The sequence below is a fragment of the Theropithecus gelada genome, chromosome 14, assembly GCF_003255815.1.
Source record: "Theropithecus gelada isolate Dixy chromosome 14, Tgel_1.0, whole genome shotgun sequence".
Lineage (NCBI taxonomy): Eukaryota > Metazoa > Chordata > Mammalia > Primates > Cercopithecidae > Theropithecus > Theropithecus gelada.
In genome coordinates this window covers 64,866,150-64,882,032 of record NC_037682.1, presented here as the reverse complement: position 1 = coordinate 64,882,032, position 15,883 = coordinate 64,866,150, and the positions used below count along the sequence as shown (strand labels likewise).

General features: G+C 37.1%; 1 protein-coding gene across 4 annotated transcripts in view; it reads left to right on the top strand.

Moving 5' to 3' along the window:
• FCHSD2 (FCH and double SH3 domains 2) overlaps positions 1-15,883 on the top strand; it is a 318,379-nt gene that overhangs the window by 157,347 nt on the left and 145,149 nt on the right. For all 4 annotated transcript variants that reach the window (XM_025355582.1, XM_025355581.1, XM_025355580.1 and 1 more), the window contains 3 exons: positions 3,000-3,133; positions 6,712-6,766; positions 7,630-7,758. In XM_025355582.1, coding sequence (XP_025211367.1) covers positions 3,000-3,133; positions 6,712-6,766; positions 7,630-7,758 — 318 coding nt within the window. The remainder of the gene's footprint in view (positions 1-2,999; positions 3,134-6,711; positions 6,767-7,629; positions 7,759-15,883) is intronic.

Below are 15,883 nucleotides of genomic sequence, written 5' to 3'. Positions count from 1 at the left end.
TTTCCAGGGCATTATTACTGGGTTAGAGAACCTAATCATTTATAGAACTTCGATGTGTTGGCCCAGGTTACTTTTATTTTTATTCTTATATTCAAATTATTAGCAAGTTTATTATTGTGTCTGTGTCATACTCAGAGACTATACTTTTAACTTCTTTTTTTTTTTTTTTTTTTTTTTTTTGAGACAGAATTTTTCTCTGCTCTGTCACCCATGCTAGAGTGCGGTGGCATGAACATGGCTCACTGCAGCCTCAATCTCCAGGGCTCAAGTGATCCTTCCACCCCAGCCTCCCAAGTAGTTGGGACTACATGTGCTTGCCACCACACCTGGCTAATTTTTGTACTTTTTTTTGTAGAGATCAGGTTTCACTATGTTGTCTCGAACTCCAGGGCTCAGGATATCTCACTTTCTCAGCCTCCCAAAGTGCTAAGATTACAGGTGTAAGCCACCGCACCTGGCCCAGTTTTTGGTTCTTAATATCGAATTGTAGCCATGAAGCCTGCTTTTAGCTCTTCACACCTGCAAACACAGCGTTATTAGGATGTTCAGCACTTCTTTATGGGAGTGTCAGGTTGTCATATCATTTATTAAACAAAAGCTTTGTATTTGATAAGTACTATTACAATTTAGGGGGAAAGACAACTTTTCTTTCTGCAAGATAAAAGCTTACTTTTAGTTTATATATAACGAAATACTATTCAGTGATAAAAAGGAATGAAGTACTGATACCTGCTACAACTTGAATGAACCCTAAAAATGTTTTGTAAGTGAAAGAAGTGAGGCACATAAGGCCACATATTATCTGATTCCATTTGTACTAAATATCCCAAATAGGAACTCAATAGAGACAAAAAGTAGATTAATTGTTGTTAGAGGTGGGGAGAAATGAGGAGTGACAGCTAATGGATACAGAGTTTCTTTTGGGGGTAAGAAAATGTTTTGGAATTCAAGGAGAGTGATGGTTGAACAACCTTGTCACCACTGAATTGTATACTTTAAAAAGGTGAATTTTGTTGTATGTGAACTATATGTCAGTTTTTTTAAAGCTTACTTTTAAGATAAACTGTGTCTATAAGAGACCTTTAAAACATGGTCATCACAGAACTAGTGTACACACTTTAATGGGTTGCATGGTAAATGGTATCACATCCTTGCCGTGTGACTCGGAATAAATTATTTAACATCTGAGTCTATTTTCTCATCTTAATGGGATCACTACTACTACTACTACTACTACTACTACTACTACTACTACTACCACCACCACCACCACTACCTTTTCCATAGAGTTGTTTCAAGGACTAAATGTGATAATGCCAGTAAAGTGCGAAACATAGCACTTGTGCAGTGCCCACAAGGGGTCTTTTTAGAAGTAATAAGCATTCAGACTCCCGTGGCTGTCATAGGCCACACCTGACAAGAAGTTTACTGAGAAGGACAGAGTACAGGGAACACAATGTGTCAGTAGGGAAGCATCTAGCATTAATGGGATTAATTCTCCCACTATTGTATGTCTCAGTCCACGTAGCCAACCAGTCATTCTGTTTGGTCCTCCAAGTGGCAGGTCTAGGACAAGGGAGTAAGACTCACATTTGCAGGGCCAGTTTTAGCCCCTAAAGGAGACTAAAATTTTTTTACAACAATTCTATAGACAGAGCTTCCAGGGTCCCTGTAAGGGACATGTCCAGATACACCATACTCACAGAAGCCCAAAGCCATGGCTTTTCTATCAGATATTTATAGTTAATTTTTAGCTTATCCCAAATTGATGCAGTTTGCCTACCAGGGTTTGTAAGCAATGTTGCCTAACAACACAGCTGACATTGTGTCTTCTCATCAGGTTTCTATTGAAACACAGATCTAGAAAGTTGAGCAAAGGCCCAGTTTCATGCAGAGGGGAAAAGTTTTGTTTTATTTTGTGTGTTTTTTTTAACCTTTTCCTTCACAGACTAACACTTATTAAGTGCTTAATAAATATGAGTGGTTATTTTGCTTTTATCTGTCCATGCAGAATCTTCTAGATCTCTCATCCCCTGTAGTCCTTTCTTAACACCTAGCAGTTTCTGGGAAAGTCTAGCCTGTATGTCATATGGTTAAGTTTATCCTTTTTTTATCCTGGTTCTTCTGATATCCTTGCCCTCCTCCACACTATTCACCCTTGCACAATAATCCCTCACCAGTGTGTCCTTCTGCTTTGCTGAGCTTTTGTCAGTCTCTGCCAGTGCTGTTTCAGGCTTAGAAGTTTTTAGATGTGACTGCTCTAAGCTGGCCTCAGGCTGGTGAAACTTCTCAGTGGTTTGTTTCAAAGTGGGGTCAATCTCCTTTGGATACTCAGAAGGGTCCTGAAGCAGTATTGCTTTGGCCCCAATGTGTTATAAGAGTTAATTGACTAAACATTGTTTTAGTTGTTACGTCCATCCCTTTTCCTCGAATGTATATGTGTATCCAAGGAGTTGGGCAGGGGATGGTTTTGAGTAATAATTGTTATGTGGTACCCAGGTTTCCTGCTTCTCTTGTTCACCTTGGACTTACCAAGTCAGACTACTCAGGGGTCACTCCCTCTTGTCTAAGGGGTGAATTCTTCAGTAACCCTTGCACTATCAGTTACCCAAACATAGAGACTTTATTAAGATGATGGGGAAATACAGAATTACCTTATTCTTTTGCTTTTATTATCATGGTATCTCCAACAGTAAGAACATGTTTTGTAGTTGCTCTTCCATGTCTTACCTTAATGTCAGTCATCAGCAGCACTCGGGTTATTTCTCAATGTATAGTTGTTAGGCAAACTGTGACACTGTTTGATGTGTAGTACTTGAGATGGAAATACCAGGATTTTAAATCACAGGATTTTAATTTGCAACTTGAAGGACACTGAAAGTACTGACTTTTCTCCTGGGTTTCCATCCTGAAGGCATAGTGTATAGTCCTTAGGATGAAGCCATTTTCTGTAAGCCTGAAAACTAAAATCATAATGATTGTACTTTTGTATTTTATAGTGTGTGGACCAGTTGACAAAGATCCAAACTGAATTACAAGAGACAGTGAAAGATTTAGCTAAAGGCAAAAAGAAATACTTTGAGACTGAACAGATGGCTCATGCAGTACGAGAGAAAGCTGACATCGAGGCAAAGTATGTGTTTTAACATTTCTGAGAAAATAATTATGCAAATAAATGTTATTGTTGCTAATAGTTTGTTCTCTATTAGTAGTGAGCATGGACCTATTCTCAGGTAGTGGTGGTTTCATTTGACCTACATATGTTATATACTTTAGGTCACTTTTTTTAATTGGCTGATTTTTATCTGAATTAATATAGCAAAATGGGAATATTAGATTAGTCAGTTTTTCACATTAAATTGAATTTTGAAAAAGAAGGTAAATGAACATTATATTTACAGACTTGAAAGCTTATCAAAAGCCTAAAGTCACTGCTGTGGTATCTGAATATCAGGGTTTAAGAGCCTCATTTTTCTCATGCTGGACTCTCAATCAGTTGTAGTTGGAAATCCCTGTGATCCTCAAGATGCCACTGAAGGTCCATGAACACATCAAGTGAACAAGAGCACTGACCTCCATGTAGAAACCCTGCCCCAGGCACTGTTTTTTTCTTTTACACAAAAATCTAGCATATATATATATAATTTTTCATGTATGCTTTAGCAATTGTATGAATTTCCCTTTCAATGTATGTGAATTATAAGACCTTTTTTTTTAAAGAATAAGTAGGAAAAGAAGGAACTGGCAACTGGTAATAGAAGGTGATATAAAGCAAGCAGTGTAATAGAGATTTTTGCAATGACAATTTAAGGCAAGATAAAAAGTTGATGAGAAAAAGCATGTTATAGAACTGGACTCTGAAGAGGTCTGTGAGAAGGAGAGCTGAGACTCTGGTTCAGTGTGCTGACTGATGCAAAATCTAGGAGTCTGAACTCCTAGTCACAAACTCAGAAAGTCTTTGAACACTTGTACAAACAGACCAGCAAGGAAGGGGGTGTCTTTCTAATATGGTTTTTATGCACAAGAAATGTAAGCAAGCTTATAAGCAACTTGTGAAAATTCAGGGGCTCCCTGGTTTATCAAGGGCTAGTGAGTATTCATGAAGGACTTGATGTTATAGGAAAGCACATTTAATATTTCCCTAGTTTATTTTACTGTATTTATTGTTTTATTCTTTGAACATACAAATATTTCCTGTACTTTTATAGAATCAATGAACCCATCTTCTCAATAAGACCTGAAGTTTTTATATTAGATCTCCATTGGGAATATACTTTCATAGTCATTTTTAGAAACTTGTTTTCTTAAACTTTCAGAGATCCCAGAACAGAGAATTGACAGATTTGTAAAGAATGTATAAACACCTAATTTAGCCACAGCCCACAGGATGAACATGAGCACAGTGGAGGGCTGTTTCTGAGAAATGGGGATTTGATAGGGTCTAGTTCATAGAGCTGATCACAAGGAATTGCCTTCTAACATGACCCAAATTCGGAGGGGATACAGCAAGCTAGACACACTAATGTTAACTTTTCAACTATGGAGTAAGGAGTGCCTCTTTATCTTCATTTATTTGCTCTTTGTTGAATACTTTATATTGGGTACAGTGAGTACAGAGATTAGTAAGGTAAGCTTTGTGCCCTCAAGGAGTTTAAGGCCTGGAATTAGAAACTAAAAGAAATTAAGTGTCTAAAGTCACTTAATATTAACTAATAACTTATTTGCAGTAGTGATGTGAAAACACTCTTAGGAAAGCATAGAAAATATAGAGGTTAATTTTGCCGAATGATAAAGGAAAGCTTTATAGAAGAGGTGATGTTTGGATAGAATCTTGAGGAATGAGTATAAATTTTCTAAGTAGAGTTGAGGAGGAAGATCAGGAAGGGGAAGTTAAACTGTACTACCTATACTATAGTTTTGATAGAAGATTTGACAGATGGTGTGGAGATGCACGCATTAGGAGAGACCATAGAAGGAAGAGGGATACAATTTGAAGGAGATGATGAATTTCATTTTGGATATGTTTATTCTGAAGAGCGTGGGAAACACTGGGGTGAATATGTTTGGAAGGTAGTCAAATATCTGGCACTTAAATGAGAATTTGGGCCTCAAGATCTTGCTTTGAGGGTCAGTTGCCTATCAGATGGTAGTTACAAGAAGAAAATTATGTATAGAATAGATGAGAAGTTGAGTTGGGAACCCCAAGGGACATAAATTTTGAAGGGTAGGTGGTAAAGAGTAGCACACGGTATAGTTCATTATTTGTGTAGTATTTGGGTGTAAAAATCCTGCCTTATTTTTTCTAGATTGCAATCTTTGAGAACAGGTACTATCTTATTCTATCTATCACTAATACCTACCTTAATACTGCACAAGAAGTATACTAGGATTAGGAAATAAAGCAGAAGCCAGAAACTTAAAACCTTATATTGGAAGATCTACATGCAACTCAGCCTATTTGGATAATGACTAAAAAAAGGAGAACTGGGAATATCTCCAAACACAGTCTTATTCTGAAAAGGCTTTCTCAGAGATTTGAGTTTGTGGCCTTTACTTTTCTAGATAAAATGAACAGGAATATGATTAATAAAAAAATAATTATGAGATATGACTATGACAAGGTAAAAAATAACAGGGATCTTTTAAACCCAATTTTTTTAATAGTTGGAGAAGTAGTTGGGCTGCATATGTGTTCAACCCTGAATGCTTTCTCTTGTTAGAAAAATAAGAGACTGCTTTTCCTATCCTCTTCACACTGGCTTTGCAAAGACTAACTGCTCCATCATCCAGTCCCAAACTGGGCAGCAACTTTACTTCATGAGGCACGGCTGCCAGCACATGTATTGAATTCTCCCATGGAAATCACCGTGACACTGAAGTCAAGACAAACATTGCAGCTTTAAAAAAAAAATCACTGGTCCTGGGAGTGTTGCTTGTTTCCTAGCATTTGTCTGTTGACTTTCTCCATATGGTTTTCTCTAGCTGTTTGGGTAAAATCAACATGTTTGTACTACTGATTGTTAGATTATGGTTATTCTCCCAAACTGAAAAAGGATCAAGGAAGATAAGAATACAGAGTGGGAGAAGATTACATCATACAGAGCAGAGAGTCCCAGGACTTTCTCAGTAAGTTCAGAATACCCTTTTAGAGCAGAGGAGGCACACAGGCAGGTACCCAAACAAGAAGTACTTTTAATGGGGGAAATAATAGAAGTAAGGACCTCATAGAGCCTGTTGATTGGATTATTGCATTCCTGGTCTTGTTAGAGTCTTTCACACACAGCCCCGAAAGTTTGCTGACACTTGCGTCCATAGGTTGGTTGTCCCTGGGTGTCTCTAACCTTTGCAGGAACTAAAGTGTGTGAAGTTGTATGGTACTGAGAGAATAGTCTATAGTTTGATGGCTTTTATTTATTAGGAGACAACAATATATTTTGATTTTTTTTTTTTGTCAAGTTTTTTTTTGGGGGGGTCATTCTGGTTATTTTTCTTATATTAATCCCAGTATTTCCTGTTTTACCATAATATTAAATTCTTCCTGTAGTAAAATAAAGGAAAATAATCATTACTCTTGGTTTTCCATTTTTTCATTCTTTTTTAGAACAGTATCTTCAAAAAAGATTATTTTTAAAATTTAATAATATATTTAATAATTTTATTGTGATATAATTAGATGATTTTATTAAACACAGTTTTCTATTTTTATTATAGATCTAAACTTAGTCTTTTTCAATCAAGAATCAGTTTACAGAAGGCAAGTGTAAAGGTAAGTTTTCAGTAAGTATATTTCACAACTGAGAAACCTCTTAGCTTGTAAAACAGAGGATTGGATCTTTGAGGGTGGAGGTGAATTATTTCTACCTTAGAAGAAGCATTTTAAAGTCACTGACTCAGGGAGGAACTTTCCCTCCCAGTTCATGGGGGTTTTTCACCCAGTTGTCAACACCTTGGACACACTTGCTTTTCAAGACTGCATTAGGGATAAGTTTCTATACCTTACCTGCTTAGGTAGCCTGTTGTCTTTAGCTCTTAGTCCAAGAAACTTAACCCGGGGGCTTTGGAAAGCTCTACAAAATCTATTTCATTTAGATTTAGACCCTTGAGTGATATTCTGGGCCAGATGTGAGTGAGTTTTTCCTTCGAAAACTTCACACTGTAGAATGCCTGATTAAGTAAGCGTAGAGACCTGGCTGTGGCTGCCAGGCTTCAAACTAGCATGCAGTTCATCTGGCACATTACGAGTGCTGATTTTTAGAAAACGATTTTCTAACTCCACTAGATTTACCCATACCTTTGAAGATAAGGTACTTAATTTCAGAACCTTTATTTACTCATTTGAATAAAATGGGCAAAATATTTTTAAGTTATTTACAAAGCTTTAGAAGTATGTTAAGCAAATATTTGAAATTGTTCGTACCCTGTATAACAGTTCTAGTCACTGTTTCATTCCTCAGTAGTGATGAATAATTTTTATATACATATAAATGTTTTCCCCACATGGTTACCTTTATTCTTGTTGGGGAGCCATTAATTGCAGACTAAGAGTAGGATTCCTGTGTTTTGCAGTACAATATCAATTTGGACTGATTGTTATTGTTATTTATTTTTTTTTTTTTTGCTATGTTTTAGTTAAAAGCCCGGCGATCTGAGTGTAATTCCAAAGCTACCCACGCAAGGAATGATTATCTTCTTACCCTAGCGGCAGCAAATGCACATCAGGATCGCTACTATCAAACAGATTTAGTTAACATTATGAAGGTAATACAGATTTTGTATCTATGGTAATTTTACTTCATTAAAAACAAAAACAACTCGAGTTGGATGTTGGGTTTATGGGATTGAATCTATAGAAGAGTAACCAGGCTATGTTGCATCTCTTTGGAATATACTTGTTATTGTTTGGATAGCATCTGTTTCAGATAATTTAGAGTTAATTTTTAGTTCAGAAAATGTTTACAGAGAAGTCACAGTAAAGGATTATAATACTCCCTAGGTGCGGCAAACATTTGTTATTTAGTGGTTATTGATATAGAAGATACAAGAGTGATATAAGAAATAAAATAATAACTCAAACTGGGAAAATACTTCTGAGCTATTTTATAAGACTCACGTCATGGTTTCAATAAATTATTGAAGCTAGGCAGAATCTTCAGGTATCTTCTGAATCATCAGAGAAAGACTGATATTTTAGCATAATTTTTGTTAGATTGTATCTGTATTTTTTGAAAAATGTTTGTAAGAAAAGTTTTATGCAAAAGAATATTTCTATTAAAATGTATTTTTATAGTGTATCTCTTAGCCCGAAGTTTTTATTAACTAGAATTTTGGCCACAACTATGTCTAATGATAATTATAAAGCTTTTTTTAATTTTAAATTTTTAGAGACAGGGTCTCACTCTGTTGTCCAGACTGGAGTGCAATGATGATCACGGCTCACTGCAGCCTTGAACTCCTAGGCTCAAGAGATCCTCCCACCTCATCTTCCTGAGTAGCTGGGATCCAGGCGCATGCTACCATGCCTGGCTCCTTTTTTTTATTTTTAGAAACAGGAGTCTTGCTGTGTTGGCCAGGCTGGCGTCAAACTGGCTTCAAGTAATCCTCCCTCCTAAGCTTCCCAAAATGCTGGGATTACAGGTGTGAGCCTGCTTGGCTATTTTTTATTTCTAAAAAACTTAGATTTTTAAAAAATTTCATTAAGTTTATCCTGAATTTATAGGTAAATTGCACATTACTATTTGATGATTTTGAGCTGCGTATGGGACAAACAAAAGAATATGTTCAGTAGCTATCTGAAGATGTCCTCTGGGTATTACTCTGAAATGCAGATAGATTCGATTACAGTTTGTGTACCCAAACTTGATCTAGCCTTTCCCTGTTTATACCACCTATGATGTGTCTTTAACTTTCACTAAAGTAAAGAGAAGAGGGTAGAGGAAAAGGAAACCTTTTAATCTGTTGCCAGGTTTCTCCCTTGTTGCTGGCAGACAAGTTCTGCTTTGGATTGTATCTGTCATTCTTTCCTGTTTTCCCAAAACCCAGACATTTTGTCATTTTCTTTTTTCTTTTTTTTTCAACCCATCCCCCTCAAATGTATTGTTCTTAATGACTGACAAACACACACATTGCTGTAGTTGAATTGCTTAATTTACACATCAGCAATTGTGAATGGGGATGCAGCCAGAGCAGGTGCTCTTTTTTCTATAATAGCTCTGGGAAGGAGGTCAACTCTGGACAGAAACTGCAAGTTATTTCCTTGAAAGTAGAGATGGGACAGTTCCTGGGACCTTCAGGCAAAAACAAGAGTATTAAAGGGAGTCCAATTGGACTAAGAAGTATCCTATTGCAAAACATTTTTTTCTTTCCTTTTTGTTCACTGCCTGAAATCCCCTTTTCCTAGCTTCTGTTATGACTTCTGCTTATTAGAATACAGGTTAGAAAATACAGAGACAAGGAACTGTTTTGTCATCTCTCATGAGAACTCTGCATATATTTTCCATAAAGTATTAGACCTAGAGGTTTAGGTGTTTTAGTATATATATTTTTTGAGACACAGTCTCACTCTGTCATACAGACTGGAGTGCAGTGGCTTGAACATGGCACACTGCATCCTGAACCTCCTGGTCTCAGGGATCCTCTTGCCTCAGCCTCCTATGTAGCCAGGACCACAGGTGCCTGCCACCATACCAAGCTAATTTTTTTTTTTTTTTTTGTAGAGACGGGCTCTCACTTTGTTGCCCAGGCTAGTCTTCAACTCCTGGGCTTAAGAGATCCTCCCACCTCAGCCTCCCAAAATACTGAAATTATAGGGGTGAGCTGCTTGGCCTGGCCAGTTTTAATATCATATTAGGTATTACATAGTGCTTCAGACTTACAAGGACCAACAGTTTCAAAGAATGCATTTACTAAAGATGATTTTTAGCACCGCTTGCACTTAAGGTTGTAATTCACTATATCCTATATATGTCTACTATTGTATCAAAGCTGTATATTTTTCCCTATGAATATTTTTAAATGAACATTATATTAGCTTAAGCAACAGCAAAAATCAAATCCTTTTTTTTTTCAATTGCATCTACAGCCAAAAAAGAATGGCCTTTAATAAACCAGGGAAGGTACATTCTTATCTGGGGGATCTGCTCTCTGCCTAAAGCAAAGAGGAAGTTAAAGGGCTGGCCAGCTCACAGATTAGTATGTGTTCTTGAACTTACTTTGAAGTCTTTATGCATATATTTGATCAGCATTGGGTAGGTTGTGCTTTGGAGTATTCATTTAATGAAACATTGTGGGGTACTAAACTGATTAAAAATAGAGGCAGGGGTTGGTCCCTCCTGCCCCTTAAAAATGAGAAAACATATTTTCAGTTTTCATGTACTGTGCATTAACTGATTTTCTTCCTCATGCTAATTCTGTAGTCTACAGTACTGGAAAATTCCTATCAATCATGCTATTAGCTACTTAGTAAATTTCCACCATTGAATTGACAGTGGCCCTTAGATGCCTTTCTTGAAAATATCTTTTTCTAAATGAATGTTAAGGAGATATCTATTTTTCTGAATTAATGTTAAGGTGATAATGCCCTATATGGGTAGCTTAAAGGCAGGGTATTTGATTTGTTGGTTTAATCATACACATTTAAGAGCCTCTTACAGTGTGCTAACTACTGAGTTAGGCTTTGGGAAGAGACAAAGATGAGTAAGACACACTGCTCATCCTCAAAGAGCTTGTTATGGTACAAGAGAGCAAGAGACAGATATATTTATATAGATGATTGCAAATTAGAGTAATGGAAATCACTTACCGCTGGAGGACTGTGGTTAGTTAATAATAATAGCTGTCTTTTTTATTGCTTAATATTGCCTTGGCATTATCCTAACCACTTAATACATATTATCCTTTCTCATTTTCTTCATTATCCTTGTTAAAGTTCATAGCTCATTATTTAAATAATTCTCTAACTTATATTCTTATCTTTGCCCTTCTCCAAATGAAATGAAGTGGTAACTCTGATGAGCCCCCGTAACTGGATAATCTGTATCTAAGCAGCCAAGTACTGCTGAAAAAAAGTTTTGACAGAGCAGATTCATGATCATAAATTAATAGGGGAACCAGTGCAGCAGTCTCAACACTGCTTAGATAGCCTACTGTTTTTCCCTAGTTAACTTTTCCTACTATTTTTAACAGTTATTTCAACCACCTCTTTTATGCTTAGCAAGTGGGTTTTCTTCCTAATTTACAGAGACAGTGGAAACCGTTGGAAGGCAGCTTCATTATTGTCCACTATCTGACTTCATCTGTGTTCAAGACTCTTCCAGAGTCTCAGTAACAGTTGTTCCTGTCTAAAGGTGATCTTTTCACCTCAGCTTTGGATTATATCTCATCCCCTCCTGCCTTCTTAGGGAACAGAAGAATTATTTTATATTCTCTTCGTATTTCCTGGACATTCTTTCTTACATTAGCAGTTGTTATCTTAGTGATAACAACCGTCATTATAACTGTCTTTTGAGTTACATTCTTCTGATCTGGACTAGTTGCCCTCTGTGTCAGATGCAAGTATTTATTCTGAGATCTTCCTGTATGTCTCTGTTGTGTTAGATCTTCAGTTTTCTTTATGATATGTCTTATTTTTTCTTTATTTACACTGTCCTTTGGTAGAGCACATCTTCCAGTACCTTCTTGAAAAAGTAGGCATGGGAAGTAAGTTTTTTGAGATACTATGTTTAGAAAATGGCATATTCTGTACTTGTACTTGGATATAGAATTAAAGCTTGAAAACTCTTGTCATTCAAATATTGGAGTCCATACCTCATTGTTTTCTTGTTTACTGTGTAAGTATTGAGAATCCAAAGTCATCCTAGTTCTTGATTATTCGTATCTGATCTAATTGTTTGTTTTTTCTTTTTTAGAAGTTTATGGAATATTCTCAGTGTACCCTTTGATTTCTTGGATTAATTTTTGCCTTTTGTTTTCTCTTTCTGAAACTTCCCATTATTAAGATATGATGTCTCCTAGCCTGCTTCTTTAAATTTCATTTCTTTCTTATTTTCTGTCCTTGTCATTGTGTTCTACTTTTTGGGCGACTTCTTCAACTTTACAGTTCATTTCTTTTATTGGACTTGTGATTTTTCCATAGTAGTTTTAATGCATGAGGGTTCTGTTTTCTCCACATCCTTACCAGCATGTTTTATTGCCTGTTGTATTAGTTCGTTTTCACACTGCTTTGAAGAACTACCTGCGGCCGGGCGTGGTAAGTGGCGCAAGCCTGTAATCCCAGCACCTTGGGAGGCCGAGGTGGGCGGATCACCTGAGGTCAGGAGTTTGAGACCAGCCTGCCAACATGGTGAAACTCCATCTCTACTGAAAATACAGAATATTAGCTGGGCGTGGAGGCGTGCACGTGTAGTCCCAGCTACTCAGGGGGGCTGAGGCATGAGAATCGCTTGAACCTGAGAGGTAGGTGGAGGTTGCAGTGAGCCAAGATCACACCACTGTACTCCAGCTTGGGCGACAGAGTGAGACTTCATCTCAAAAAAAACAAAAGAAAAAAAAAAAGAAAAGAACTACCTGAGACTGGGTAGTTTATGAAGAAGAAAGGTTTAATTGACTCACAGTTCCGCATGGCTACAGAGGCCTCAGGAAACTTACAATCATGGTAGAAAGTGAAGGAGAATCAAGTACCTTCTTCACATGATGGTAGGAGAGAGAAAGCAAAGGGGGAAATGCCACTTTTAAACCATCAGATATCATGAGAACTCAGTCACAATCATGAGAACAGCATCGGGGAAATCACCCCCATAAGCCAGTCACCTCCCACCAGGACCCTCCCCCGATACATGGGGATTACAATTTGAGATGAGATTTGGGTGGGGACACAGAGCCAAACATATCACCTGTCTTTTGGATAAAAGTCATTTGAACTGGGATGACATGCTATCTAATTATAATTTTGATTTGCATTTCTCTGATGATCAGTTGATGTTGAGTGCCTTTTTATATGCCTGCTTGCCGTTTATGTGACTTCTTTTGAGAAATGTCTATTTAGATCTTTTGCTCATTTTTATTTTTTATTTTTATTTTTTTATTTTTATTTTTTATTATACTTTAGGTTCTGGGGTACATGTGCACAATGTGCAGGTTTGTTACATATGTATATATGTACCATGTTGGTGTGCTGCACCCGTTAACTCATCGTTTACATTAAGTATATCTCCTAATGCTATCCCTCCCTACTCCCTCCACCCCATGACAGGCCCCTGTGTGTGATGTTCCCCACCCTGTGTCCAAGTGTTCTCATTGTTTAATTCCCACCTGTGAGTGAGAACATGCAGTGTTTGGTTTTCTGCCCTTGTGATAGTTCGCTCAGAATGATGTTTTCCAGCTGCATCCATGTCCTTACTAAGGACATGAACTCATCCTTTTTTGTGGCTGCATAGTATTCCATGGTGTATATGTGCCACATTTTCTTAATCCACTCTATCATTGATGGACATTTGGGTTGGCTCCAAGTCTTTGCTATTGTGAATAGTGCCGCAGTAAACAGACGTGTGCATGTGTCTTTACAGCAGCATGATTTATAATCCTTTGGGTATATACCCAGTAATGGGATGGCTGGGTCAAATGGTATTTCTAGTTCTAGATCCTTCGAATCACCACACTGTCTTTCACAATGGTTGAACTAGTTTACAGTCCCACCAGTGGTGTAAAAGTGTTCCTGTTTCTCAACATCCTCTCCAGCAGCTTTTGTTTCCTGACTTTTTAATGATCACCATTCTAAGTGGTGTGAGATGGTATCTCATTGTGGTTTTGATTTGCATTTCTTTGATGGCCAGTGATGATGCTTTTGCTCATTTTAAAAATTAGATTATTAGATTTTTTTTCCTATAGAATTGTTTGTGCTCCTTATATTTTCTGGTTATTAATCCCTTGTCAGCTAGTTTACAAATTTTTTTTCCCCATTCCATGGGCTGTCTCTTCATTTTATTGATTGTTTACTTTGCTGTGTAGAAGTTTTTTAACTTGATGTGATCCCATTTGTCCATTTTTGCTTTGGTTGCTTTGGTTGCTATAAGAGATGTCTTATAGCACTATTCACAATAGCTAAGATGTAGAATCAACCTAAGTGTCCATCAGTGAATAAATGGATAAATAAAATGTAGTATATATACACATTGAAATATTATTCAACCAAAAATATCTTGAGTAATATCCCTGTGCTTACAGGATATTACTCAAGAAATCTTTGCCCAGTCCACTGTCTTGGAGAATTTCCCCCAGTGCTTTATTTTCATAGTTTTGGGCTGGGTGTGGTGGCTCATGCCTGTAATCCCAGCACTTTGGGAGGCTGAGGCAGGCAGATCACAAGGTTAGGAGTTCAAGACCACCCTGGCCAATATGATGAAACCCTGTCTCTACTAAAAATACAAAAATTAGCTGGGTGTGGTGGCGAGCACCCATAGTCCCAGCTACTCGGGAGGCTGAGGCAGGAGAATCGCTTGAACCAGAAAGTGGAGGTTGCAGTGTGCCGAGATCATGCCACTGCACTCCAGCCTGGGTGATAGAGCAAGACTCTGTCTCAAAAAAAAAAAAAAAAAAAAAAATTCATAGTTTGAGGTCTTAGATTTAAGTCTTTAATTCATTTTTATTTGATTTTTGTATATAGTGAGAGATAGGGGTCTAGTTTCATTCTTCTACATATGGATATCCAGTTTTCCCAGCACTTTTCCCCGAATGTATCTTCTTGGCACCATTGTTGAAAATGAGTTCACTGTAGATATATGGATTTAATTCTGGGTTCTGTCTTCTGTTCCGTTGGTCTGTGTGTCTGTTTTTATGCCAGTACCATACTGTTTTGGTTACTATGGCTCTGTAGTATAATTTGAAGTCAGGTAATATGATTCCTCCAGTTTTATTTTCCCCTAGCCTAATTAAAATTTCCCCTAGCCTAATTATTCTGAAGAATAAGATCAGGCCAGGCACAGTGGCTTATGCCTATATTCCCAGCACTTTGGGAGGCTGAGGTGGGAGGATCTCTTGAGTCCAAGAGTTTGAGACCAGCCTGGGCAGCATAGTGAGACTGTCTCTCTACAAAAAAATTTAAAAGTTAGCTGGGTGTGGTGGCACGTGCCTGTAGTTCCAGCTACTCAGAAGGCTGAAGTGGGAAGATAACTTGAGCCCAGGAGTTTAAGGCTACAGTTAACTGTGATCATGCCACAGCACTCCAGCCTGGGTGACAAAGTGAGACCTCATCTCTTAAAAAAAGGAAATAAAAATAGTAAGTTCATGTTGGTATCTAAATACAAGTATTTGGACAGATTCCCCAAGAAATATTATTTATTTCTTATGCCAGTAGTGATTAGAGCAGATACTGAATATATCATTCTGTGTCTGTATATCATCGGGCAGATTTCTTTAAACTCTAAACTAAAGCAAACAAACAAAAAACTATTGCTAGACCCTGCAAATCAGATAACTGATTTCATCAAATCTATAGAAACCAACTCACCTGGTTTGAGATAATTTGTTCCTCACATGTTCCTTTTTCATAGCATGTTCTTGTGCAATATACGAACTAACATTTTTTAGAAGCTTGTGAAATATTTTCTTTGTGGTTGGATGAGGAAAACTGAGATACAATGTGTCATAGTAGAAAAGAGAACAAATGCCAATTTAATGAAAGATTTTTTAAAAGCTTAGTAATTCTTAATAGGACTTTATTTCTAGACAAATATTTCTTCAGTGGAAGCCAAACATAAATGGGCTAGTTGATAATTTGGTGAGGTAACAAAAGATAAACATGTTTCTGTATGGCAGAAATCTAGAAAATATAATTTGACTTATCTTTTGCAGACTTTTTTTGATCAAATGAAGAGAAAAACATTAATATACA